At 45.1% G+C, this 26,296-nt stretch overlaps 1 protein-coding gene across 2 annotated transcripts in view; it reads right to left on the minus strand.

The window, feature by feature from the left end:
• The window catches only part of ADAMTS12 (ADAM metallopeptidase with thrombospondin type 1 motif 12), a 560,388-nt gene that overhangs the window by 178,202 nt on the left and 355,890 nt on the right, over positions 1–26,296 (minus strand). For both annotated transcript variants that reach the window (XM_056545369.1, XM_056545379.1), the window contains exons 8-12: positions 22,942–23,085; positions 16,496–16,640; positions 11,180–11,272; positions 5,407–5,552; positions 879–1,048 (exon numbers count right to left, since the gene is read on the minus strand). In XM_056545369.1, coding sequence (XP_056401344.1) covers positions 879–1,048; positions 5,407–5,552; positions 11,180–11,272; positions 16,496–16,640; positions 22,942–23,085 — 698 coding nt within the window. The remainder of the gene's footprint in view (positions 1–878; positions 1,049–5,406; positions 5,553–11,179; positions 11,273–16,495; positions 16,641–22,941; positions 23,086–26,296) is intronic.

Raw genomic sequence — 26,296 nt, forward strand, 5'->3', positions numbered from 1 at the left:
AGAAGGTGCAGAGTAAATCAGGTGACCTGTCCGCCCTAATGGGAATCATCCAAATTGCCCTGTATATAGTGTGTGTGTGTGTGTGTGTGTGTGGGGGGGGGGGGGGGGGGGGAGTTGCCACAGTCTAAGACTAGAGTTCAGCTCTGAGCTCCATGCTGAGGTACAGTGTGGAGAAGTCAGAGAGAAGTGTGAGGTGATCTGAGGAGGCCTCAAGCTAATCAGAAGTCTATACATGAGCCTCCAATATCCTAAGGAAAAGCCTAACGGTAAGCAAAATACTCTGGGAAAGAAAAGCAATAGTCTTCAGTGAGTTAGTCTGCAGCACCAAAGTCAGCATGGGTTGCCATTCATCACAAGTCAGTCACCATACAGCACAGAACAAGCAACTGCAAGACCCAGCAGGGCGATAGGCTTCCAAGATTTACTCTGCACTTCCCTTTGCACCAATCGGAATAGGAATCACCATCTATTCTGCCTCAGTAAAGACAGTTATCTGTAACCTTGTATGAGAGTATTTATTGTCCTGCACTTGGCCCAGGAGAAGTTGTCTCAACATCGGACCGTGTATAGGCTAACGGTGCCCTGGTGTCACTAAATGTTAATTTCCCGTTATTCACCCTGTAGACACCACAATATCTTTAGGATGCCTGAGGCCAGTACAGCTGGAGATTCACATTGTAGATCACTGATGTTAATGTACGAGACATATATGAGACATGGTATTTAGCATTGGTATGAGTAATTCAAGTAGGTGGGGCTGAGCTGCAGTTCTAGACACCATCCATGCATGAGTGGTCCTGTTTCTATAAACATAGCAGACCCTTTTTTCCAAATCTCAGAAATTCATATAAGTGTTCTTTCACTAGAGACATACATACCTGTGTTGTATATGGGATACCATGTATGCAGCTCATTTTTATAAACTACAGTATCAAACTCAGCGCACTGCATCTGACGGAAGGACAGCTGGTTCTTAGGACAGGGGTTTGTTTTGCACATTCTGTACCGCTTCCTTTCCCCAGTACAATATTTCCCACCAAACTTTGGCCTAAAAAAATAAAAAAAAAAGTATTAAAAACACTTAAAATAAAGTAAACTCCATTGGAAGTTGTAATGATCAACTGGATTCAGAGCCCGATATGTGATGTAGCACCTCAATATGGCTATGGTATCCTGCTCTGAACATCACACCTACGGTTGTGTTAAAGCTACATGTGAATAGGCCGCCACTCGGGAGGAGGAGAAATCGCCATCATAGATCCCTCTACTGGTGTTATCATGTATCTAAGCGTCTGCGTGAGTGGCCCTTATTCGGACCGATCTATTATCAGTTTTGGCATGTGTTTATATCTGGTTTAGGCCTTGTTGTGTTTCTAGCCTGTATTAGTTCCTTTTTTTCCCCCCTGATGAACCCCTCTCATTTCTTGGTCTATTCAAATGGGGGGAAACGCGTCGGAAATTGTTGCATATTGTGAATTTTTATACAATGCAATGGTTATTATACTTGTTGCAGGAAATCAAATGACTACTTATTTCAGGTGGTATTGTTATTAATACATAGGGGCATGGTCTTCTCAGCCCCGTATCGAGCCTCGGATTTTGAGGCTAGTGTTCGCATTTTTCATTATTTCTTTGAAAATTTGGGGGACATTTATTTTATTGCAAACCTCATAAATGTTAGGTTTTAATTGAGCATATATTCCAATTTCAGTGAAGTACTACATGTGAACAGGTCACAATACTTGAAGGGAACCTGTCAGTTCTAGATCATGCTCAGAGAAAAGAGTCAAAGAGGCTGTGCTGAGCTGCAGCATGCATGCCTTTTTTTCTCCCCCACTCCTCTCTGCTTTGCCTAATTGATGTATGGTGTATGACTGTGGGGAAGGGAAGAGGTAATGCATACTGCAGCTCAGCACAGCCTCTTCAACATTTGTTCTCTGAGCATGATCAAGAACACACAGATTCCCTTGATACTTCCTTTAAATTGCTTAAATAGTAGAATTGTGCTATTTTTACACAGTGTTAAACACATTTACATATGTTTACATGTAAACGCTTTTGAATGGACTGGCAGAAAATTACTGCCACCGTGTTGGACTGCAACCAAAGAAGAAGAGCCCTGTCTTACCTCCTGCATCCCACCTGACCCAATCTACTGCAGTACCGAGGGTCCACATCAATAATGGGTAGGCCTGTTACAAAGCCTATGGGGGAGATTTATCAAAACCTGTGCGAAGGAAAAGTTGTCCAGTTACCCATAGCAACCAATCGGATCACTTCTTTCATTTTTCACAGGCCTTCATGAAAATGAAAGAAGCAAGCTGATTGGTTGCTATGGGCAACTGGGCAAGTTTTCCTCTGCACAGGTTTTGATAAATCTCCCCCTATGTACTTTTTCACAACTAAATTTTTATATATATATTTTTTCCTATTTTATTAGGAAACAAAACTGCAAACAAATTAACCCTCATGATAGACAGTTATATCATGTGTGCTTTATATAATGAATTTAATCAAATAACTAAATAAGTATTTGCTTTATATAAGCAGAGGTAACATTAATAATTTTATAATATATATGGCTGTTTTTTTTTATTTATTCTTATTATTTCTTGTAGTCCTTGTTATTCTATATATCTAGCTGTAGAAATCTTGGAGGCATCCAATATTACAGGTCCATTCTAGAGCACATTAACTTCTTAGATATTGCTAAAATATCAAAGTTTGAAACCTTTAGTTTACTTGAATTACCTTAAAGGGGTGCTCCGCCTCTAGACATCTTATCCCCTATCCAAAGGGATGGCCATGACGCCCCCTCCCATAGACTTGCATTGAGGGGACGTGACCGTGAAGTCACGAGCCTCCGGCGTTGCACCCGACACTCTAAACGAATGCGGTGTGCAGCTGGTAGATCGCGGTGGGACCCCCAGCAGCGGGACCCCCACGATCAGACATCTTATCCCCTATCCTTTGGCAGTCATCTGGCACGGAGCGAAGTTTGCCCTGTGCACCGGATGTCTGGGGTGCCGCAGCCGAGATCGCAGGGGTCCTTCCGCTGGATATGGGATAAGATTTCTAGGGGTGGAGTACCCCTTTAAGATGGATCTAGATTAGTGGTCTCCAAACTGTGTTTGGAGACCACTGTCAAAATGTATACAGCTGTTTGAGATAAAAGACAATAACCAAAATATATTTTGTCTCGATGCGTGTAAAATAAAAAATTAACTTTGCAATTGGTTTTGGTTAAAAATGTCCTTTGATTTGCATCTACAGCAAGAATAAAAACTGAGTCTATATTGGCAACAGATCATGGCCATGACTACAAACAACCTCTGCGCGATCCGATTGTGAAGTTGGACTCTCATCTTTCTTCCTTATGTTCATGAAGAAGAGGAAGAAAGAAAAGAAAGGGATATGACTGTAAGATCAGACTACACACAGTTTGTTTGTTGTCTGTTACCATGGAGACACAAATGTGTGCATTGGAGCCAGAGGCTTAGCTTGTAGCTTCTGGGCTCCAATGTAAAATCTGCAACAGGGCCCCATATGTCAATTATAATACTGGTCTCTTATGGGGCAGATGTGCTTTGGGGCCCCATTAGGCACCAGGGCCCCAGTGCGACTGCTACTTCTGCTACCTCTATAGCTACACCCATGATTGGAGCTGTGTAAACAACATAGTAGGCATTACCGTATTTTTTGCCGTATGAGACGCACTTTTTCTTCCCCAAAATGGGGAAGGGGGGGGGGAGTTGGTGCGTCTTATACGGCGAATATACGCCCGAGGCTGCTGCGGGCGAGAGCGGGAAGTCAGCGGTAAGTACAGAGGCTGCGGCGGTGCGGTACAGCGCTGACTACCCGCTCCCCGCCCGCAGCAGCCTCATGACCGCCAGTGAATTTTTCAACTCACACCGGCTATGTTTATTGCCCTATGCCTGGAACATACAGTTCCGGGTGCCGGCCAGGTGAATTACTAATAACTGTATACTAAAAACCAGGGTGCCTCCAGCTGTTGTGAAACTACAACTCCCAGCATGCCCGGACTGGCAAAGGCTGTCCGGGCATGCTGGTAGTTGTAGTTTCACAACAGCTGGAGGCCCCCTGGTTTTTTAGTATACATGAATTAGTTTTTACCTGCTTTGGCCGGCCCCCGCCTGCAGCCGCACACAGGAGCCGGCCCGGGGCAGATAATCAGAGGTTTTCCTATGCCGGACATGCCTGTGTCCCTAAAAATATTTTCGGGACATAAGGATGTCCGCGGGTCACTAACCATTCCCCGGCCGATGCACGTCCTCCTCCGGTCCTCCTGCGGTCTTCCAGCGATCCTCCGCCTCTCTATGGTTGTACGCACGTGACCTCAGTAACGTCCCGTGCGTACAACCATAGAGGCGCAGGAGGACCGGAGGAAGACGCGCGCTAGCCGGGGCCTGGTAAGTGACCGGCGGCGCATAAACTTCAGTTCCGGTCACTGCTCCTCCGGTCCCGGAACCTACTGCTATGGTCCATAGGCCATAGCAGTAGATGGTGACCCCGGGCCAGAGGAGCGGTGACCGGAACACTGTGGGGGCAGCACACAGACATACAGCCTCCAGCCGTACACTGTATATGGCTGGAAGCTGTATGTCTGTGCGGGGGGGGGGGGGAGCTGCCTACCATTGTGGGGGAACTATACTGCCAAATATTGTGGGGGGGAGCTGCCTATCATTGTGTTGTGGGGGAACTATACTGCCAACTATTGTGGGGGAACTATACTGCCAACTATTGTGGGGGGAAATTTTGCTGCCAACCGTTGTGGGGGGGGGGGGGGGGGGGAGAGCTGCCTACCATTGTGGGAGAACTATACTGCCAACTATCAACTATTGTGGGGGAACTATACTGCCAACCATTGTAGGGGGACTATACTGCCAACCATTGTGTGTGGGGGGGGGGGGGGGGGGGGGAGCTTCCTACCATTGTGGGGGAACTATACTGCCAACTATTGTGGGGGAACTATACTGCCAACTATTGTGGGGGAACTATACTGATCTAAAATATTTTACTACAGTATTTGGTTCAGAATCTTTTTTTTTCTAGATTTTCCTCCTTTAAAATTGGGTGCGTCTTATATGTCGGAGCGTCTTATATGGCGAAAAATACGGTATATTACAAAGGCATATGGACAAGTTTTTTTATTTTTATTTTAGAATTAAAAAAAATTGGTTGTGGAAGGTGGATAAAGCTTTTAGCCCCTTAAGGTCCGGGCTTATGAAATTGCGAAAAATTAAGAAGAAAAAAAAACGCCAAAATCCTTGGCAATCTTTACAATAACAAATTGTTTGGACGCCTGATTTGGATGAAAAACTGAAGCAGAAAAAGACATAAAAACCTACAAGTGTGAACAGACCCTAATAATGGTGCGATACTCACTCAGGGTTGTTACATTTCCTCTCTGCACTCTGTACCCCGGCCCCACAAGTTCTTGTACAGTGTGACCATGACGTCCACATTCCCCAGCCTCCATTCACAGTGTCCGGTTGTTTTCCTACAGTAACACATGCACCATTGATGCACCACTGGAAAGTGACATTTATATCATTACCATCAATACAAATAGGATGAATAATAAAAACAATGATAAAGTTATCAGTTCATAGGAAGTAAAGAAAGAATGTAAAAATGTGATGACAAGTTGTTAGCACACTTTTCCCTTAAAGGGGTACTCCGGTGGAAAACATTATTATTATTATTATTTTATTTTATTTTTTTAAATCAATTGGTGCCAGAAAGTTAAAAAGATTTGTAAATTACTTCAATAAAAATGTTTTTAATCCTTCCAGTACTTAATAGCTGCTGAATACTACAGAGGAAATTATTTTCTTTTTGGAACACAGTGCTGTCTGCTGACATCATGACCACAGTGCTCTCTGCTGACATCTCTGTCCATTTTAGGAACTGTCCAGAGCAGCATATGTTTCCTATGGGGATTTCCTCCTACTCTGGACAGTTCTTAAAATGGATGGAATGTCAGCAGAGAGCTCTGTGTTCCAAAAAGAAAATAATTTCCTCTGTAGTATTCAGCAGCTAATAAGTACTGGAAGGATTAAAACATTTTTATAGAAGTAATTTACAAATCTGTTTAACTTTCTGGCACCAATTGATTTAAAAAAAAAAAGTTTTCCACCAAAGTACCCCTTTAACTTATTAATAAAAATATTTTCCCTCTATTGGTGGCTACAGAAAAATAGAATTTTATTGTTTATGTCTACATAGGGGATTTGGTGCTATGTATCAGGAAAACAGAGCACTGACCAAGAGCACTGATAGAGATACATTAAGAAATTAAAGGAATAGAAATGAAAGTTATCCAGGAATAGAAAAACAGAGCTAATTTCTTTCAAAAACAGCTCCACGCCTGTCCCCAGGTTGTGTGTGGTATTACAACTCCATTCATTTCAATGAAACTGAGCTTCAGAACCACACCCAACCTGGAGACAGATGGGAGTGGTTTTTGTAAGAAATTTGCTCTGTTTTTCTATTCCTGAATAACCCCTCCACTGGAAAACATTTTTTTTAAATCAACTGGCGCCAAAAAATTAGACATATTTGTAAATTAATTCTATTTAAAAAATCTTAATCCTTCAAGTACTTATCAGCTGCTCTATGCTCCACAGGAAGTTCTTTTCTTTTTGAATTTCCTTTCTGTCTGACCACAGTGCTCTCTGCTGACACCTCTTTCCATTTTAGGTACTGTCCAGAGTAGGAGAAAATCCCCATAGCAAACCTATCCTGCTCTGCACAGTTTCTAAAATGGACAGAGGTGTCAGCAGAGAGCACTGTGGTCAGGCAAAAAGGAAATTCAAAAAGAAAAGAACTTCCTGTGGGGCATATAGCAGCTGATAAGTACTGGAAGGATTAAGATTTTTTTTATATATGTAATTTACAAATATGTTTAACTTTCTGGCACCAGTTGATTAAAAAAAAAAAATAATAATAATAATAATAATAATAATAATAATAATAATAAAATCCCAGTGGAGTACCCCTTTAATCCATGGATTTTTTGCACCTAATAATAATATGCAATAATCGTTGCCGTGTTCAGAAGTGACCATTCCTCATTGCGAATAACTTTCAGCTTCGTATCATTACTGCTTATTGACCTCCAAACATTTACAAGACAATTAGTGAAATGTCAATATAGCTTTTTATTAATGTATTAGACACCGTATAGGAAGACGAAGCATCATGAAGATGTGTTATTTGCCTTCAAGACCCTATGTCTTCCGTCAGTATCATTATGATAGCTCTAATGTGCTGTTACCAAGGATCTTCCTATACACATTGATTTTCTTTAAAGGGGTACTCCCCTGGAAAACCTTTGTTTTTAAATCAACTGTTGCCAGAAACTTAAATACATTTGTAAATTACTTCTATTTAAAAATCTTAATCCTTCCAGTACTGATCAGCTTCTGTATACTACCGAGGAAGTTATTTTTTCTTTCTGTCTGACCACAGTGCTCTCTGTTGACACCTCTGTCCATTTTAGGAACTGCCCAGAGTAGGAGCAAATCCCCATAGCAAACCTATCCTGCTGTGGACAGTTCCTAAAATGGACAGAGGTGTCAGCAGAGAGCACTGTGGTCAGAAAGAAAGGGGGAAAAAAACTTCCTCTGGAACATACAGCAGCTGAAAAGTAATTTACAAATCTGTTTAGCTTTCTGGCAACAGTTGATTTAAAAACAAATGTTTTCCAGGGGAGTACCCCTTTAAGCTATGGTTAAAGCTGCACCGTGTCTGCAATCCATCAAATCATTGCAGGACGAAAACTTCTGCAACTTTTGAGTACACTGTATATTTACAGATATTTTCAAGATCTTTGCTTGTTGTCAGTGAATGGGAAAACCCTGGCTTACCAGAGAATGAAGACATGAAGATTGCAAGCTGTAAACCTGTGTTAGGGGAGATTCACTTTGCAATACAGCGTGCATCTGAGGATAACCATACAGTATGTCGGGAGTGTGCCTTTGATGGATGTAGGAGAAAAAGGCAAACAAGCAGGGGCCTCCAGCTGCTCCACGGATGTGAAAATGGAAAGTAGCTAAAACTTGACTTTTATTCCATGTAGTTAAAAACAGGGGATATCCATATCAATAAAACACAAAGGGAAAGGCAACCGACGCGTTTTGAGCCAATACTGGCTCTTAGTCGTGGCAGTGACACGTGTCAAGACTAAGAGCCAGTATCGGCTCGAAACGCTCTTAGGGGGTGCATTGAGGGGGCATAGCCGTGTCATCACGAGCGGGGCGAGACCGTGACGTCACAAGCTTACGCCCTGCATCGCCAGTCATCCGGCACGGAGTGAAGTTCTCTCAATGGGGTGCCACAACCGAGATTGCGGGGTTCCTCAGTGGCGGGACCCCTCTGATCAGGCATCTTATCCCCTATCCTTTGGATAGGAGATAAGATGTCTAGGGGCGGAGTACCCCTTTAAGGTCTTTGGCGTCATCGCGGCTAAAACCCACAGTGGCAAACCTGCAAAAGATCTGCCCATGTAAAGGAACCCTTAGGCTATGTTCAGACAGTATATTTTAAGGTTAGAACTCCATTTAATCGGAGCACCTGCTCCTGTAAGGTGTTTGCGTGGTGTTCTACATGAAACGGAAGTGTAGGGCATCATAGAAAATACTGTGTAAGTTAACGTCAATGTGTACGCATTGCCATTGATGTACGCAGAACCACGCAAGCTGCATAGAGCACTGCGAGGGCGGCGGCGGGCTGGCACTCTGTGACCCAGAAAAGTGACACCAACGCTGAATGTCTGAGGCTACATCTGTGTCATGCACTTATTTTTACTACATAATTATGGTATAATTACGTCTGTATAATTAAACTACATGTTAACAGTCAGGAGTTTTCCTATTGAATTTAATGCAATTCAATGGGGGAAAAATGGCAATTTTAAAATAGATGTTTTATGCCTCAAGATGGACTTCAAAAGGAAGATTTATAGCGCTGTCTTAGGCTGGAATTCCACCAATAAAAACGCCAATTCTGCCGCATGGTGTTTTTTTCGGCCAAAAAACGCTGCAGCCAGATGTTGTTTGTAAATCAATGAGAAATCACAAATTTATTTTTCCACTTGGCGTTTTTCAGTTTGGTGTTTTTTTTTTAAATCCTTTTGGCGTTTTTTCACTCACTTTTGGCGTTTTTCAGCTCCTTGGCGGTTTTGCAAAATCGCAGCATGTTGAGCCTATGGAATTTTTTCCCCTGAAATCGTGTCATTTAACTCCCATAGAAGTATATGGGTGGCGATTTTCATTCTTTTTTCGACTTTAGGAATCACAAAAATGAGACCTTTTTTTTTGTAAAATTTCATAGGTTACCATTAAAAAAAATAATAAAAAAGATACAGTAGTGATGGAAAAAATAGTATTTAACGAAATGTATCTTTTTTATAACAACATTTTTATTAATTTGTAAACAGGCATCAATTTATGTGGGCGGGAAGGGACCTAAAAATGTAGCCAGCAATAATAAAAATGTACTGTGTGTGTTTTTCACTTTTTTTTCTTTTTTTAGGTGGTACTACTACTCCCAGCATGGAACACACTGTTCCATGAAGGGAGTAGTACTACCTGTACTAATAGACAGATCTCCCCGGTTTCCGTTGTGATCCTCCTGTATAATGTATAGATGCGGCCGGCCACTCTTCTCTGGTCCCCTGCACTGATGTATATATACACCTATTCATATTTCCCGCAGAGCTGTGATTGGTCAGATGGTTCCAGCCAATCACAGCTCTCTGTGGGAAATATGAATAGGAGTATATAAACGTCAGTGCAGAGGACCATAGAAGAGCGGCTGGCCGCATCTATACATTATACAGGAGGATCGTATCAGGTGTCAGGAGTGGCACTCGCTGTGATCTGTCTATTAATGCAGGTACTATAGCTCCCAGCATGGAGCAAAGTGTGCTCCATGTTGGTAGTAGTAGTACCTGCAGTTAAGGACAGATCACAGCAAGTGTCACTCCTGACTCCCGCTGCGATTGTCCTATCTATTACAGAGATGCGGAGATGCTATGTACTCCGACCAGTCATATGAATAGAACATCACTCATTCATATTTCCCTCTGAGAGCTGTGATTGGCTGCCACCATCCGGCCAATCACCACTCTAGGCGGAAAATATGAATGAGTGATTCACATCACTGGCCGGAGTACAGAGCAGAGATGCGAGCGCTGTATAGAGCCGCTCCGCATCTCTGCAATAGTATGGATGATGGCATCAGGTGTCAGGAGTGACACCCGGGGTGATATGTCTATCAGTACAGGTACTACTACTCCCATCATGGAACAGACTGTTCCATGCTGGGAGTAGTAGTACCACCAAAAAAGAGAGAAAAAAGGTGAAACACACACACTTTTTATTTTCTGCCTGACCACAGTGCTCTCTGCTGGCACCTCTGTCCACTTTAGGAACTGTCCAGAGTAGAAGCAAATCCCCTTAGCAAACCTCTCCTGCTCTGGACAGTTCCTGATATGGACAGAGGTGTCAGCAGAGAGCACTGTGGTCAAGCAGAAAGGAAATTAAAAAAGAAAATAACTTCCTGTGGATCATACAGCATCTGATAAGTACTGGAAGGATTAAGATTTTTTAATAGAAACAATTTACAAATAGTGATGAGCGGCATTGGCCATATTCGAATTCACCATATTTTACGAATATATAGACGAATAGTCATCCTATATTCGCGAATTTTGTGTATTCATTATATTTGCATATAGACATATGTGAATATTCGCATACTCGCATATTCGAGGAAGAAAACAGTGAGGGGGTGGGCAACTTTACTATTGGTTGTTAGGGATGTTGTTGATAACCTCTGACAAGTGTATTTGCATCATTCTAATTGGCCCAGAAGTGAAAAGAAGGAATATGCGAATATGCGCATATGCGGAAAAAAGTGAATATTCGTAATTTCGAATATATAGCGAATATATTCGCAATGTTCACGAATTTGCGATATTCGCAATAAATATTTGAAATGCGACTATTTGCACCCAACACTACTTACAAATCTGTTAAACTTTCTGGCACCAGCTGATTTAAAAAAAATGTTTTCCAGTGGAGTGCCCCTTTAATGGGGCAATAGAAGTTCTCCTTGTTGGATGTGTATGGGCACATATTAGTATAAATACCTTATTTTCACCACATCTGGTCCCATCTGCTGTAGCATCGAGTTTAGATCTGCATGAATCCTTTACCGAACACCACAAGGTCTGGCAAACGTTCTGTAAAAAAGAGAGATGGAGGCAAACTGTAAGTATCATGTCTCATAACAGTTGACCAATACTGTCTATAGACCCATTTGCCTGACAGATAGCAGGGGTGGGGCTTTGTTTGACAGATAGCAGGGGTGGGGCTTTGTATGACAAATAGCATAGGTGGGGCTTTGTTTGACAAACATCAGGGGGGGTTTGTCTGGCATGGGGGTTTGTCTCCTATTACAGACAGACAGCAAGGGTGGGACTTTGCTCTCCTGACCTCCTAATACAGACAGTAGGGGAGGGGCTTTGTCTGACAGACAGCAGGGCTGGGGCTTTGCTCTCCTGGCCTCCTAATACAGACATCAGGGGTGGGGTTTTGTCTGACAGACAGCAGGGGTGTGGCTTGTTCTGACAGAAAGCAGGGGCGGGGCTTTGTTTGACAGATAGCTGGGGTGGGACTTTGTCTGACAGATAGCAGGGGTGGGGCTTTGTCTAACAGACAGCAGGGGTGGGGTTTTGTCTGACAGATAGCAGGGATGGGCCTTTGTCTAACAGACAGCAGGGGTGGGTCTTTGTCTGAAAGATAGCAGGGGTGGGGCTTTGTCTGACAGCATGGGTGGGGCTTTGTTTGACAAACATTAGGAGTGGGGTTTGTCTGGCAATCTCCTTTTACAGACAGATTGCAGGGGTGGCGATTTGTCTGACAGATAGCAGGGGTGGGGCTTTGCTTTCCTGGCCTCCTATTACGGACAGAAAGCAGGGGTGGAACTTTGACAGATATCAGGGGTGGGATTTGTCTGGCAGACTGCAGGTTTGGGCTTTGCTTCCGTTAAAGTTCATTCACTGCTAGGGAGCCAATGTACTAAAAATGGCAACATGTGCTCCTGTTTTTTACTCTAGGGTACATTCCCACCAGTGGATTTTCTGTGGATTTTATGCTATGGGTTTAGCTGCAAAGAATTTTCCGCATAGGATTACGTCAATGGGTAACAACAATATCTGATGCCGATTTTCAGCTGTGTTAATTACCATAGAGAATCCACCCGTGTAAATGAACCATTAAAAGGGGAGATTTATCAAAACCTGTGCAAAGGAAAGGTTGCCCATAGCAACCAATCAGATTGCTTCATTCATTCTGCAGAGGCCTTGTTAAAAATGAAAGAAGTGCTTTGATTGGTTGCTAAGGGAAACTGGGCTATTTTTTCTCTCTCCCCCAAGGAGATTTTCATTGTGGTATTCTTAGTTACTAGATGTGGGGGTCCTCACCTTTGGTACTGTCATCATTTAGCCAGTATAAGGAACTTTACAGAGACTGATTTTACAACATGTGTAACTCCCGTGTCTCATTGAGAATGAAGTGATACTTCCTCCACCCTGTGGGGGCACTGCAGAGAAACTGATCACTTGCTGACAGGTTTCAGAAAAACATTTTAGCGGGGGGTTTCTATCACAAGCACTGTCAGCACACATTTATTTTTGTCAGGGGACCCTTTTAACAACATAAGTGTTGCCCATAGTAGACATCTGCAGTTTTTCTTTTCTAAGTTCAGTCATTATACCATGGACTTCTTTTGGCTTCAGTGTTTGAGCCAGAAGTGTTTGGTAGTATATTCTTCATTTTGGATTGTACTGGAGTAGGCACTCCTGTCCTGTCAAAGACAGCATTGTATTTTTTTACTTGCTCTTCCTACTAGGAAGGATAAAGGATAGGGGATAAGATGTCTGATAGTGGGGGTCCGGCTGCTGCGACCCCCTGTAATCTCTGTGAATACACCCCGGCTTTCTGAAAATTATGTTCAGAGTGCTGGGTTTAGGCAGCCCATGGTCATGATGCCACGCCCCCTCGTGACATCATGCCACACCCCCTCCATTCATGTCTACGAGCCGTCACACCCCCTCCCATAGACATGAATGGAGGGGGCCTGACGTGACGTCTTGATCACGGCCACCCAAACTAAGCGTTCTGAGCATAATGTTCAGAAAGCCGGGGTGCATGCACAGAGATTAAAGGGGGTCGCAGCGGCTGGACCCCCACAATCAGACATTTTTATGTATAATAGATTAAATAAATTTATATTTTTTGGGCTCTGCCTTTCGCCATTCTGGGAAAATACATGTTAATAAAGTAAAAGAAGGGGATGTCAGACTTGTTGGTATTGGAAAGCACATCCATAACACTCAGACAGCATCAATACTAGTTAATCATTATCACAGCGTATTGGGGACTCCATGGTTCCATTATTGATTACATGCATGTCTCTAATGGCTGAGCTAATAGTAAGGAAAGCTGCTAATCTGATTAAAACAATTACACTGATGTGGTATCAGATGGCAGAAGGTTGTCCAACCCCTGAATGCAGATGTGCATAGATACTGGGGGTCAGAGCCTGCTCTTGTAGACCGTTGCTATGGGCAATCCCCAGCATAAAATGCATACAATGGAGGATGCCTGCAATCGACCACAAGTACCACTATGGCATCCTGCACCAGATAGATAGGTGTGGATGTGTAACAATCAAAATAATCTATATGGAAAATAGGTGCACTACTGTGGTGGATGTAACAATGACATTGGCTATCCCTCAAAGCTGTATTAAAATTGAGACATTCACCAGTATATCCTTAGATGAAGGACATATCTGAGCCCGCACACCAACGCCAAGGTTTCTCAAGTGGTGCGGGACCTAACACTAAACCTACCTGTGCATGATCAGCAAAACCAGGGGCCAGTGGGCAATTAGGTCCGACTCACAGCCCGCTCCCAGTTACCTTCAGTATGACTGAGCACACATACAATGGGAGATGCCGAGAAGACCGAGGAAGACATCATTTTAGGCAGCATTAAGGTTCACCTGTGAGGCCAGCATCATATCAGCCAGCTTGGGTGGGGCTTATAGTCTGCCTCCCTCCTCCCATTGTATGTGTGCCCAGCCACACTGGAGGTAACCTGTAATTGCCCACTGGTCCCTGGTTTTGCTGATCATGCACAGGTAGGTTAGTGTTAGGTCCCGTGCCACTTGAGAAACCTTGGCGTTGGTGTACGGGCTCTGGTATGTCCTTCATCTAAGGATATACTGGCGAATGTCTCAATTTTAATATCAGCTTTGAGGGATAGCCAATGTCATTGTTACATCCACCACAGTAGTGCACCTATTTTCCATATAGGTTGTTTTAATCTGATTAAAGCGATACTCCGCTGCTCAGCATTTGGAGCAAACTGTTCCGAACACTGGAGAGCTGGGAGCTTGTGATGTCATAGCCCCGCCCCCTCATACCGACCTGCCCCGCCCCCTCAATGCAAGTCTATGGGAGGGGGCATGACAGCCGTTAACACCTTTTAAGCCACACCCCCTTTTATTTTCAAATTACAATATCTTTACCACAACACAGCCCCACCTGATGATGGGATATGAGGATTAGAAATGAGTATTAGCTATGGGGACAGGATATGGGGACGAGATATGGGCACTGGATATGAGGTCGGTATATGAGGTCGGGATATGGGGACAGGATATGAGGACGGGATATGAGGACTGGATATGGGGACGGGATATGAGATCGGGATATGAGGTCGGGATATGGGGTCAGAATATGTGGAGGGGATTTGGGGTCTGGATATGAGGTGGGGATACGGGGTCAAGATTTAAGGATGGGATACGAGGACAAAAGCTTCCTCTTTTGTTGCTTTTCCTCCCCCAAAAGGATAAGGTAGGAAAAACCGAGCAGCGCCGGGTACTCGGCTAGTTTATTATAAAAATCCCTCTTTCCATTAGCTTAGTGTTAGAAATCCTCTCTGGGGAAGGGGGCGTGTCCCTCCCTTGTGGTGGTGGGAGGTGATTGGTGTGTGATAGGAGGGGGTGTATCCCTCCCTTGTGGTGGTGGGAGGTGCTTGGTGTGTGATAGGAGGGGACGGGTCTCTCCTTGTGGTGGGAGGTGACTGGTGTGTGGTAAGAGGGTGTGTGTCCCTTCCTTGTAGTGGTGGGAGGTGACTGGTGTGTGGTGGGAGGGGGTGTGTCCCTCCCTTGTGGTGGTGGGAGGTGATTGGTGTGTGGTGAAAGGGGGTGTGTCTCTCCCTTGTGGCGGTGGGAGGGGATTGATGTGTGGTAGGAGGGGGTGTGTCCCTCCTTAAGGTGGTGGGATGTGATTGGTGCACCTGCTTATGCAGCTTTTGTCCATGAGTCATCTCTTATCCATGACTCATGGACAAGCCTGATGCTGCTGGACTGGTTAGTGTCCCAATAGGTATGGGGACCCCTAGAGGTGGGTCATGTAGCATATAGATAATAAAGCTGCTTGGCACTGAGGTTTTAAACGGTGGGATAACACACTAAAGTGTGCTCATAGGTCCAAAGAAAGAAGTCTACACAAGGTGGCAAGTGGTAACGATAACGTACCACTCACCCCAGCTTAGATGCAAATGTGAAGATTCTTCATTCAAGCCACAAAACAGCTCTGTTTTGAGGCTAAACACCACGTAGCCACGCCTAGGCGTGACCAAGCAGTGTTTAGCTGACAAACAGAGTCGCTGCTGCTCTTCTGAGCTCGGAGGAGCCCTTGTTTTATTCTCAGCATCCTGATGCAACCGGCACCTTATGAGTTGAATAAAGAATCTTCACGTTTGCATTTAAGCCGGGGTGAGTGCTACATTATTGTTACTGCCTGCAACAGCACTCTTGGCGCACTTTTTAATCAAAATGTGTCCCCCATCCACCATGCGGAGGTGGCCTCACTTCGGATGGGGCCCAAACCCACTTATTACACTCACCTTTCCTGGGCATATAGCCTCTGACTGGGTGACATGGAGGATCCACTATCAATTTTCAAAACCTCCTGTGAACAAGGAGGGGTGCACGGCTAAAGAGGATGCCACTCCCCCTAACAAGCATTGCAAAAAAGGCTATATGGCTAACAAAGGTGAGTAGAATGAGTGTGTTAGGGTCCCATCCGAAGTGAGGCCATCTCAGCGTGGTGTATGAGGGACATGTTTTGATCAAAAAGTGCGCTAAGAGCCTCCATTTTATAGACCTAGATTGCTGCTGCAACCTTCTTTTTGTATGTTTTGTATTTGGCACAGCAGTGTTCACCCGTGTATTAGGTAGTTGTGCTGGCTATTTTTCAGTCTTTTTTTGTTTGTAACCTAACATTATACTCTGCAAAGTAACTTTAATGAAAAGCAAAGAACTTCGACCCTACAGCCCATGTTGTCAAAAGAAAACATAAAAAGTACGGAGAAGCGAGCAGACTTACATCGACTAGTTCACAGAAGGTAGAGTTGGGTCCGTATTGTAGCTGGCACTGGTGATTGACACCATACAGGACTCCAGGGGCGATTAATGGAAGCTTGAAGTCTTTCTTTGCTGGTAAGTCATCAAGGCAGGATCCCCAGCCTCGACTGCGGAGCAAGAAGAAAGCCATATCAGGAGCCAAGTCACAGATCAAGCATGGATTTCCTAATGAATGAATAGGCCTTTATTGAAGCCCTGCTTTGAGTAACATTGTCTACAAAGTCACCAAATTTAAATTTAAATGACGTTTGATACGTCCTAGCGACAAGTCAAAGTTATGATCAGCGGGGGTTCAGACTTCCACCAATCAGGAGAACGAGTCGGGAGAAGTCTGCGCTCAATGCATTCTTTCCTGTCTCCATGTCACGTGATCGAGACACATTCGCAATGTAAGTCTATGGAGCATGTCTCAATCACGTGACATGGAGCAGGGAGAAAAGCATGCGACAGTGCAGACTTCTCCTGGTTCGTTCTCCTAATCGGTGGAGGTCTGAAAACCCAGACCCCAACCAATCAAAACTTTAGATATGTCACTAGTTTTTCCAAATGACAGGTACTCTTTAAGATCTATCTAATTTTGCTCCTCATGCCGCTTGGGAACTTTCAACAAGCATCCTATTTGGGGCTCGTTCACATTGACGTCTGTCTCCGTTATTTCATGCCCGTTCTTAAATCTGTTCAAGCCTTTTGCAAACGGTTGTAAATCAATCCTGTTGTTGTAAATTGGATTGTTTTACAATCCTTTGTCACCCGTTTGCACCTGTTTGGTTTCTATTCCGTTTTTTGTTTTTTTTTACAGGAAAAAAGACAGTTATAATAAGAAACGGATGTAATAAATTTAACATTGCAATGAATGGGAAACAGATGAGCCTTTAATGTCATCCGTTTGCATCAGTTTTTTTCCGATCCTTTTTTGATCCTTTATTATTTCTGAGCATGCTCAGAAGAGGTGTGAGCAACCAGGAAGTAGCCAAAAATAAAAATGGACAATAAAGGATACAAACAGATCAAAAACTGATGCAAAAGGATGGCACTTTTGCATCAGTTTGCATCCTTTTGCATCAGTTTGTTAGTATAGTCCATTTAGCAGCAATGATGGGAGAATAGCGGGACGGGAGAGAACGGCCATGTGAACCTAGCCTTATACTGTCAAATTTTTTTGTATGTTTAGAATACAAAGAGATCTTTTATTATCATCTAGTCTGCGTGATGATAGTTTCTAGGCCATATTAGGGGATACTGGGGGAGATTTATCAAAACCTGTCCAGAGGAAAAGTTGCTGATAAAGTTGCCCATAGCAACCAATCAGATCGCTTCTTTCATTTTTCAGAGGCGATCTGATTGGTTGCTATGGGCAACTCAGGAACTTTTCCTCTGAACAGGTTTTGATAAATCTCCCCCATTGTTCTACACAGAAAAATTACATTATTTTTTCTACCGTCTGAGATGGAGAGTCCCTTCTTTGTGGTTTTCTTTAGGATAATCCAAAATTATGTGATCTGTGAATGTCAGATCCCTAGAATCTCTACTGATCAGTAGAGTGAAGGCACCACAGCACTTCAGTCTAGTATCGACACGGTGCTACTGTTGTCCATGTGGCTGTATCTGTTGCTGTAACCATCAAGTACGTCTGGGATTACATGGAGAGGCAGTAGGATTTGATCAAGCCTACATACACAGCAGATTTGTGATTAAAGGGGTACTCCATTGGCCAGCGTTCGGAACTTAAGCGTTCTGAACATTGTTTTTCGCGCTGTGAGAGTCGACCACCCCCCTCGTGATTACATGACCACACCCCCTCAATGCAAGTCTATGGGAGGGGTCGTCACGCCCCCTCCCATAGACTTGCATTGAGGGGCATTGCCACTCATCATGAAAACAGCGTTCAGAAGATTTAGTTCCCCCCTTTAATTCTTCAAGATGTTTGGAACAATCTTCTTGCAGAGTTCTTTCAAAAACTGTGTGTAGGCACCTAAAAGAATTTATGCTAATTTGAAGGCAAAGGGCTGTCACACCAAATACTGATTTAGGTTTATAAATGTATCTTTTGTTCACCCACTTTGCATTTTTTTTATTAATAAAATTAAGTATTAAACTCTTCTATTTTTTGGAATCATTCTTACTTTGCAGCATTTTTACATACCAGCCTAAACCTTCGCACAACACTTTACATTACAGTTGACACTCATATCCTGCCTATTTAGGTCCCTTAGATGCTGTGTTTAAAATTGAACGTGGCATCTAGATGGTTAGGGAGGCTCCCTTTGTTATCCTACCAGTACCCATAAAATACAATCATGGGGTTTTCGATGGGTTGTCATGTATGGATACCTGTTAGACCCTTCTAAAAGAAGGGCATAATAGGATGCCTGTCAGTGTTACACTGAAATGCATAAAACTGTTCAATACGGAAATAGTGATCAAGTGATCGCATGGCCAAGTGTCTCCATGTTCATAACAACCCAAACTATAAGCCGATCATGATCAATGCCAATATTGATGTTCTTTGTTTATCTTTACATTGAAAGAACAAAATGAAAAGTAATCAGAAAGTTGTATGTACTGCAAAATGAACCCTATAAAAAAAAGTCAACAAGCTATGACACTGCTCGATTGACGGAAACATTTTAAAAAATTACCGCTCTCAGAATATGGTGACACTAACATAAATGATTTTTTTTTAAGTGTAAAAACATAAGAAGGAGTAAAAAGATAAAAATTTGGTAATTAAAGTAGTAGGAAAAACGTAAAACCATTTTAATTGGGTAAATAAAGAGAAAAACTTAAAGGGGTACTCCACTCCTAGACATCTTATCCCCTATGCGAAGGATAGGGGATAAGATGTCTGATCGCGGGGGTTCGGTCTCTTGGACCCCCTGCGATCTCCATGCAGCTCCCGACATTCTGTGCCGGGCACTGCTCCCGAGATGGAGATGTGACGTCACACCACGCCCCTCGTGACATCACACCATCTCCATTCATGTCTATGAGAGGGAGCGTGACATCCTTTGGATAGGGGATAAGATGTCTAAGGCCGGAATACCCCTTTGGAAAAGAATAAAGACAAAGGACCGCTGGCTGACACATTGAGCAGTTTTCCTCCTGTGTCCGGACTCCACTCTGTCTGTGTCAACCTTTGGATCTAGGATGGAAAGACATGTGTTACGCCTAGCGCTCCGGGTCCCCGCTCCTCCCCGGAGCGCTCATGGCGTCTTTCTCCCTGCAGCGCCCCGGTCAGTCCCGCTGACCGGGAGCGCTGCACTGTCTTGGCCGTTGGGGATGCGATTCGCACAGCGGGACGCGCCCGCTCGCGAATCGCATCCCAGGTCACTTACCCGTCCCGGTCCCCTGCTGTCATGTGCTGGCGCGCGCGGCTCCGCTCTCTAGGGCGCACGCGCGCCAGCTCTCTGAGACTTAAAGGGCCAGTGCACCAATGATTGGTGCCTGGCCCAATTAGCTTAATTGGCTCCCACCTGCTCCCTGCCTTTATCTGACCTCCTCCCATGCACTCCCTTGCCGGATCTTGTTGCCTTGTGCCAGTGAAAGCGTTTAGTGTGTCCCAAGCCTGTGTTACCTGAACTTCTGCTATCCATCCTGACTACGAACCTTGCCGCCTGCCCCCGACCTTCTGCTACGTCTGACCTTGCCTCTGCCTAGTCCTTCTGTCCCACGCCTTCTCAGCAGTCAGCGAGGTTGAGCCGTTGCTAGTGGATACGACCTGGTTGCTACTGCCGCAGCAAGACCATCCCGCTTTGCGGCGGGCTCTGGTGAATACCAGTAGCCTCTTAGAACCGGTCCACTAGCACGGTCCACGCCAATCCCTCGCTGACACAGAGGATCCACTACCTGGAAGCCGAATCGTGACAGTAGATCCGGCCATGGATCCCGCTGAGGTGCCGCTGCCAAGTCTCGCTGATCTTCCCACGGTGGTCGCTCAGCAATCGCAGCAGATTGCCCAACAAGGACAGCAGCTGTCGCAGTTGACCGCCATGTTACAGCAACTTCTGCCTCTGCTACAGCAGCAACCATCTCCTCCGCCAGCTCCTGCACCTCCTCCGCAGCGAGTGGCCGCTCCTAACCTCCGCTTGTCCCTGCCGGACAAATTTGATGGGGACTCTAAACTCTGCCGTGGATTTTTGTCTCAGTGTTCCCTGCATATGGAGATGTTGTCGGACTTGTTTCCTTCAGAACGGTCTAAGGTGGCGTTCGTAGTGAGCCTTCTTTCAGGAAAGGCCTTGTCTTGGGCCACACCGCTCTGGGACCGCAATGATCCTGCCACAGCCACAGTCCAGGCCTTCTTCGCTGAACTCCGGAGTGTCTTCGAGGAGCCAGCCCGAGCTTCTTCTGCCGAGACTGCCCTGTTGAACCTGGTCCAGGGTAATTCTTCAGTGGGCGAGTACGCCATCCAATTTCGTACTCTTGCCTCCGAGTTATCATGGAATAACGAGGCTCTCTGCGCGACCTTTAAAAAAGGCCTATCCAGTCGCATCAAGGATGTGCTGGCCGCACGAGAGATTCCTGCCAATCTGCAAGAACTCATCCATCTAGCTACCCGCATTGACATGCGTTTTTCTGAGCGACACCAAGAGCTCCGCCAGGAAAAAGACTTAGATCTCTGGGCACCTCTCCCACAGTATCCGTTGCAATCTACGCCTGGGCCTCCCGCCGAGGAGGCCATGCAAGTGGATAAGTCTCGCCTGACCCAGGAAGAGAGGAATCGCCGTAGGGAAGAAAATCTCTGTCTTTACTGTGCCAGTACCGAGCATTTCTTGGTGGATTGCCCTATCCGTCCTCCACGCCTGGGAAACGCACGCACGCACCCAGCTCACGTGGGTGTGGCGTCTCTTGGTTCCAAGTCTGCTCCTCCACGTCTCACGGTGCCCGTGCGGATTTCTTCTTCAGCCAACTCCTCCCTCTCAGCCGTGGCCTGCTTGGACTCCGGTGCCTCTGGAAATTTTATTTTGGAGTCGTTTGTTAATAAATTCAGCATCCCGGTGACCCGTCTCGTCAAGCCGCTCTACATTTCCGCGGTCAACGGAGCCAGATTGGACTGCACCGTGCGTTACCGCACTGAGCCCCTCCTCATGTCTATTGGACCCCACCTTGAGAGGATTGAGTTCTTCATTCTCCCCAACTGTACCTCTGAGGTCCTCCTCGGTCTGCCTTGGCTCCGGCTTCATTCCCCCACCATTGATTGGACCACCGGGGAGATCAGGAACTGGGACTCTGCCTGCCACAGGAAGTGCCTCTCCCCCCCTCCCAGTCCCGTCAGGCAAGCCTCTGTGCCTCCCCATGGCCCCCGTCCTGGTGTCACACTGCCCCGTGCCAGGCCTCGCCCTCTGCCCTCCCTCCCCATTCCCACTCCTGCTGTACTGCCTGCCGTTGAGGAAACCCTCCATTCTTTCCCGGTGTCCTCATCCCAGGGGAGGCAGTTACCGGACAAAGAGAAGGGGAGACCTAAGGGGGGGGGTACTGTTACGCCTAGCGCTCCGGGTCCCCGCTCCTCCCCGGAGCGCTCACGGCGTCTTTCTCCCTGCAGCGCCCCGGTCAGTCCCGCTGACCGGGAGCGCTGCACTGTCTTGGCCGTTGGGGATGCGATTCGCACAGCGGGACGCGCCCGCTCGCGAATCGCATCCCAGGTCACTTACCCGTCCCGGTCCCCTGCTGTCATGTGCTGGCGCGCGCGGCTCCGCTCTCTAGGGCGCACGCGCGCCAGCTCTCTGAGACTTAAAGGGCCAGTGCACCAATGATTGGTGCCTGGCCCAATTAGCTTAATTGGCTCCCACCTGCTCCCTGCCTTTATCTGACCTCCTCCCATGCACTCCCTTGCCGGATCTTGTTGCCTTGTGCCAGTGAAAGCGTTTAGTGTGTCCCAAGCCTGTGTTACCTGAACTTCTGCTATCCATCCTGACTACGAACCTTGCCGCCTGCCCCCGACCTTCTGCTACGTCTGACCTTGCCTCTGCCTAGTCCTTCTGTCCCACGCCTTCTCAGCAGTCAGCGAGGTTGAGCCGTTGCTAGTGGATACGACCTGGTTGCTACTGCCGCAGCAAGACCATCCCGCTTTGCGGCGGGCTCTGGTGAATACCAGTAGCCTCTTAGAACCGGTCCACTAGCACGGTCCACGCCAATCCCTCGCTGACACAGAGGATCCACTACCTGGAAGCCGAATCGTGACAACATGGACACTTATGTGTTCGAAATGCGTAAGCGTTCATGTCTGTCTCATAAATTCCGAAGTGGACTTTTAATCTACTGACATAAAGTGGGGCTTTTATGTCTCTGAGTGCTAGATGGAGCCATTTAAAAAAGATATTTTAAGAAATTAATCAGCCAAGAATTTTGGACCCGTTTAGTATAGAAAGGGACATTCACTTTATGGATAATAACATTTAAGAGGAGACTCACTCTAAAAAACGTGTGATATATTCTTTGCTGCAGGGGGACCATGTCAGCGGTGAGGTGTCGTATTGCAGTTGTCGGGACATTATGTATGGTTGTCCTCCTGTAGATTCGCAATCGTTGCCTTGTCCGTCATGCTGGATTCCGAAGCTGGATAAAAATCACAGTTGTAAGTAAGGTTAGCTTTATAGCTCAAAACCTTTAGGCCTCATTAAAGAAAAAACTTCTCTCCCGCAGGATAGGGGATAAGTTTTAGATCGTGGGGGGTCTGACCGCTGCCCCCCCCCCACCCCTGCGATCTCCTGTATGGAGCCCTGGCTCTCCTACACAGCGGAGCGTCATGACCTCTGCCCAAAGCAGGGGCTGCCACACTCCCTCTATATAGCTCTATGGGAGAGCCGAAGATAGCCGAATGACTCTTCTATACAGCTATATAGAGGGGGCGCAATCTAAAACTTATCCCCTAGCCTGCTGATAGGGGATACGTTTCTTTCCACGACACTTCTCCTTTAAAGGGGAAAGGGGTACTCCGGTGGAAAACCTTATTTTTTAAATCAACTGGTGCAAGAAAGTTAAACAGATTTGTAAATTACTTCCATTAAAAAATCTTAATCCTTCCAGTACTTATTAGCGGCTGTATACTACAGAGGAAATTCTTTTATTTGGATTCCTTCTCTGTCTGTCCACAGTGCTCTTTGCTGACACCTCTGTCCATGTCGGGAACTGTCCAGAGCAGGAGAAAATCCCCATAGCAAACATATGCTGCTCTGGACAGTTCCTAAAATGGACAGATGTGTCAGCAGAGAGCAGTGTGGACAGACAGAAAAAAAATCCAAAAAGAAAAGAATTTCCTCTGTAGTATTCAGCAGCTAATAACTACTGGAAGGATTAAGATTTCTTAATAGAATAAATTTTTTTTCCACTGGAGTACCCCTTTAAGCCTTCTCCTTGAGAAGAGTGCCATAAAGATGTATGGAAACTTATAGGTTGCTCATACTCTACTGGAAACCCTGGGAAGAAGGATATGCAAAACCCAGAATTCCCAGTGGAGCATAAAAGGACGATAAATCTCCAAATGTCTTTATGGTGCTCTCCTAAAGGAGAAATATTACCGCTTTGATCCTAAGAGAGAGTAATACTACCAGTGTTATATGCATGTTACAGGCAGTTTTGTAGCAAGCATCCTACTCTGTACTGATGAGGCGCAACAACCCCGAAACAGACAGGTAACTTCCCCTTCCTGCTTGGCCTATGAAATCCTCAGTCATGTTCTAAGGCTTCTTTTTGGAGTCAAACTCTTACTTAAGGGGGAAAGCTACCTGCCCATGTTCCATATTCTTTCTCAATCTGTCCGTGTCCTGTGTTTTGTCCCTATCTAGGCAGCTTTGTGTCCATCTGTCCCTTGCTCTATCATCATTTCTCCTTCTTTGACTGTCCCATCTCATTTCCTCTCTCCCCATCTCAGTGTCCGCTGTTCTTTCCCTCGGCTCCCCTGCTGTTCCCCCGTTTCCTGCTTTGTCCCAATCTCACCATGCCCCTGCTCCGCTGCCATCTCTCCTGCTCTGCCCACCCCCATTTCTCCTGCTCTGTCCCTTGAGCAGCACCCCTCATCAACCAGGACAGCCTTATTGCTTGTGGGTTCTTGGCCAGTGATGCGAGAAGGTAGGCTTAAACATCTTAATCCCCAGCTGGCAGGGGACCCAAGGATACCCTCCCGCCATTTGAGGACGTCCTTTACCGATATCATAAAAGGCGGGCTTAAAGCTGTTGAATCCATACTCCTCATGTCTCTGGCCAAGGATGCCCCACCCCCCTCCCCAAAATGCTGTAGCACAAAGTAAGGTTTCCTCCCACAGTTTATTTTTTGCTTATTTTTTATTTATTTTTTATCTGAATCTGCTGCCAAACTTGCTTATTCGGCTACTGCCAACAGCCCTTTGTTATCAACCACATTGGGGGACTCAATCTTACTTTATAATTAGTTAAAAATATACAAATGCAAAATAAATAGGAATAAAGAAAACAGAGCTTATTTCTTTTGAAAAAAGCTCCACGTCTGTCCCCAGGTTGGGTGTGCTATTGCAACTTGGCTTCATTCACTTAAAGGGGTACTCCGGCCCTAATACATGTCTGATCATGGGGGTCCCACCGCTGGGGACCCCCACAATCTGTCATTCAGCACGACTGTAGCGCCCCCTCCCATAGACTTGCATTGAGGGGGCGGAGCATGACATAACACGGGGGCAGAGTCGTGATGTCACTATACTCCGGCCCCGTGGTCGTCAGCGCTGCGGAGAGCTCGCAAAGGTGGGTTCTAAATGACAGATTGCGGGGGTTCCCAGTGGTGGGTCCCATGCGATCAGACATCTTATCCCCTCTCCTTTGGATAGGGGACAAGATGTATTAGGGCCGCAATACCCCTTTAAATGCAACTGAGCTGCAGAACCAAACCCAACGTGGAGACAGATGGGGAGCGGTTTTTGAAAGAAATTAGCTCTGTTTTTCTATTGCTGCATAACCTCTTTCAACATACAGACAGTCCTAGAGCAAACTTGAATACTGGATAAATTCTACCTAATAAAAATATTTTTAAGGAAATTATAAATGATGTGTTGGATTAGTAACACTTTTCTATATTGATGAATTAAATGTTGATTTAAATAAGAAATTATAGGCTACGGGTATTTCATTAGATTAAACAAATTAATGTCTTAAAAGATCTTCTATATTTATAACTTTAATAAAAATCACCATGACCTATTTATTAGAGTGATTGATGAAGGAACCAATCAGATATCAGGACGCATATTATCATTTATTGCTATTAAAGGGGTTATCCATGAAAAAACTTTTTTTATATATATCAACTGGCTCCAGAAAGTTAAACAGATTTGTAAATTACTTCTATTAAAAAATCTTAATCCTTTCAGTACTTGTGAGCTTCTGAAGTTAAGGTTGTTCTTTTCTGTCTAAGTGCTCTCTGATGACACGTGTCTCGGGAAACGCCCAGTTTCGAAGAGGTTTGCTATGGGGATTTGCTTCTAAACTGGGCGTTTCCCGAGACACGTGTCATCAGAGAGCACTTAGACAGAAAAGAACAACCTTAACTTCAGAAGCTCATAAGTACTGAAAGGATTAAGATTTTTTTATAGAAGTAATTTACAAATTTGTTTAACTTTCTGGAGCCAGTTGATATAAAAAAAAAAAAAAAATGGATGACCCCTTTCATTTTTTCTCCCCAGATTTCAAGAACATTAGTTACTTAAGCAAACATTCTGGTACAAAAATAGAAAGAAAATGTTTAAGCCATGGGGGAAATGGACTAGAGTTGGTAAATGTAACGTACCATCTATCTTTGCAA

This window comes from Hyla sarda, chromosome 1 (genome assembly GCF_029499605.1).
Source record: "Hyla sarda isolate aHylSar1 chromosome 1, aHylSar1.hap1, whole genome shotgun sequence".
Lineage (NCBI taxonomy): Eukaryota > Metazoa > Chordata > Amphibia > Anura > Hylidae > Hyla > Hyla sarda.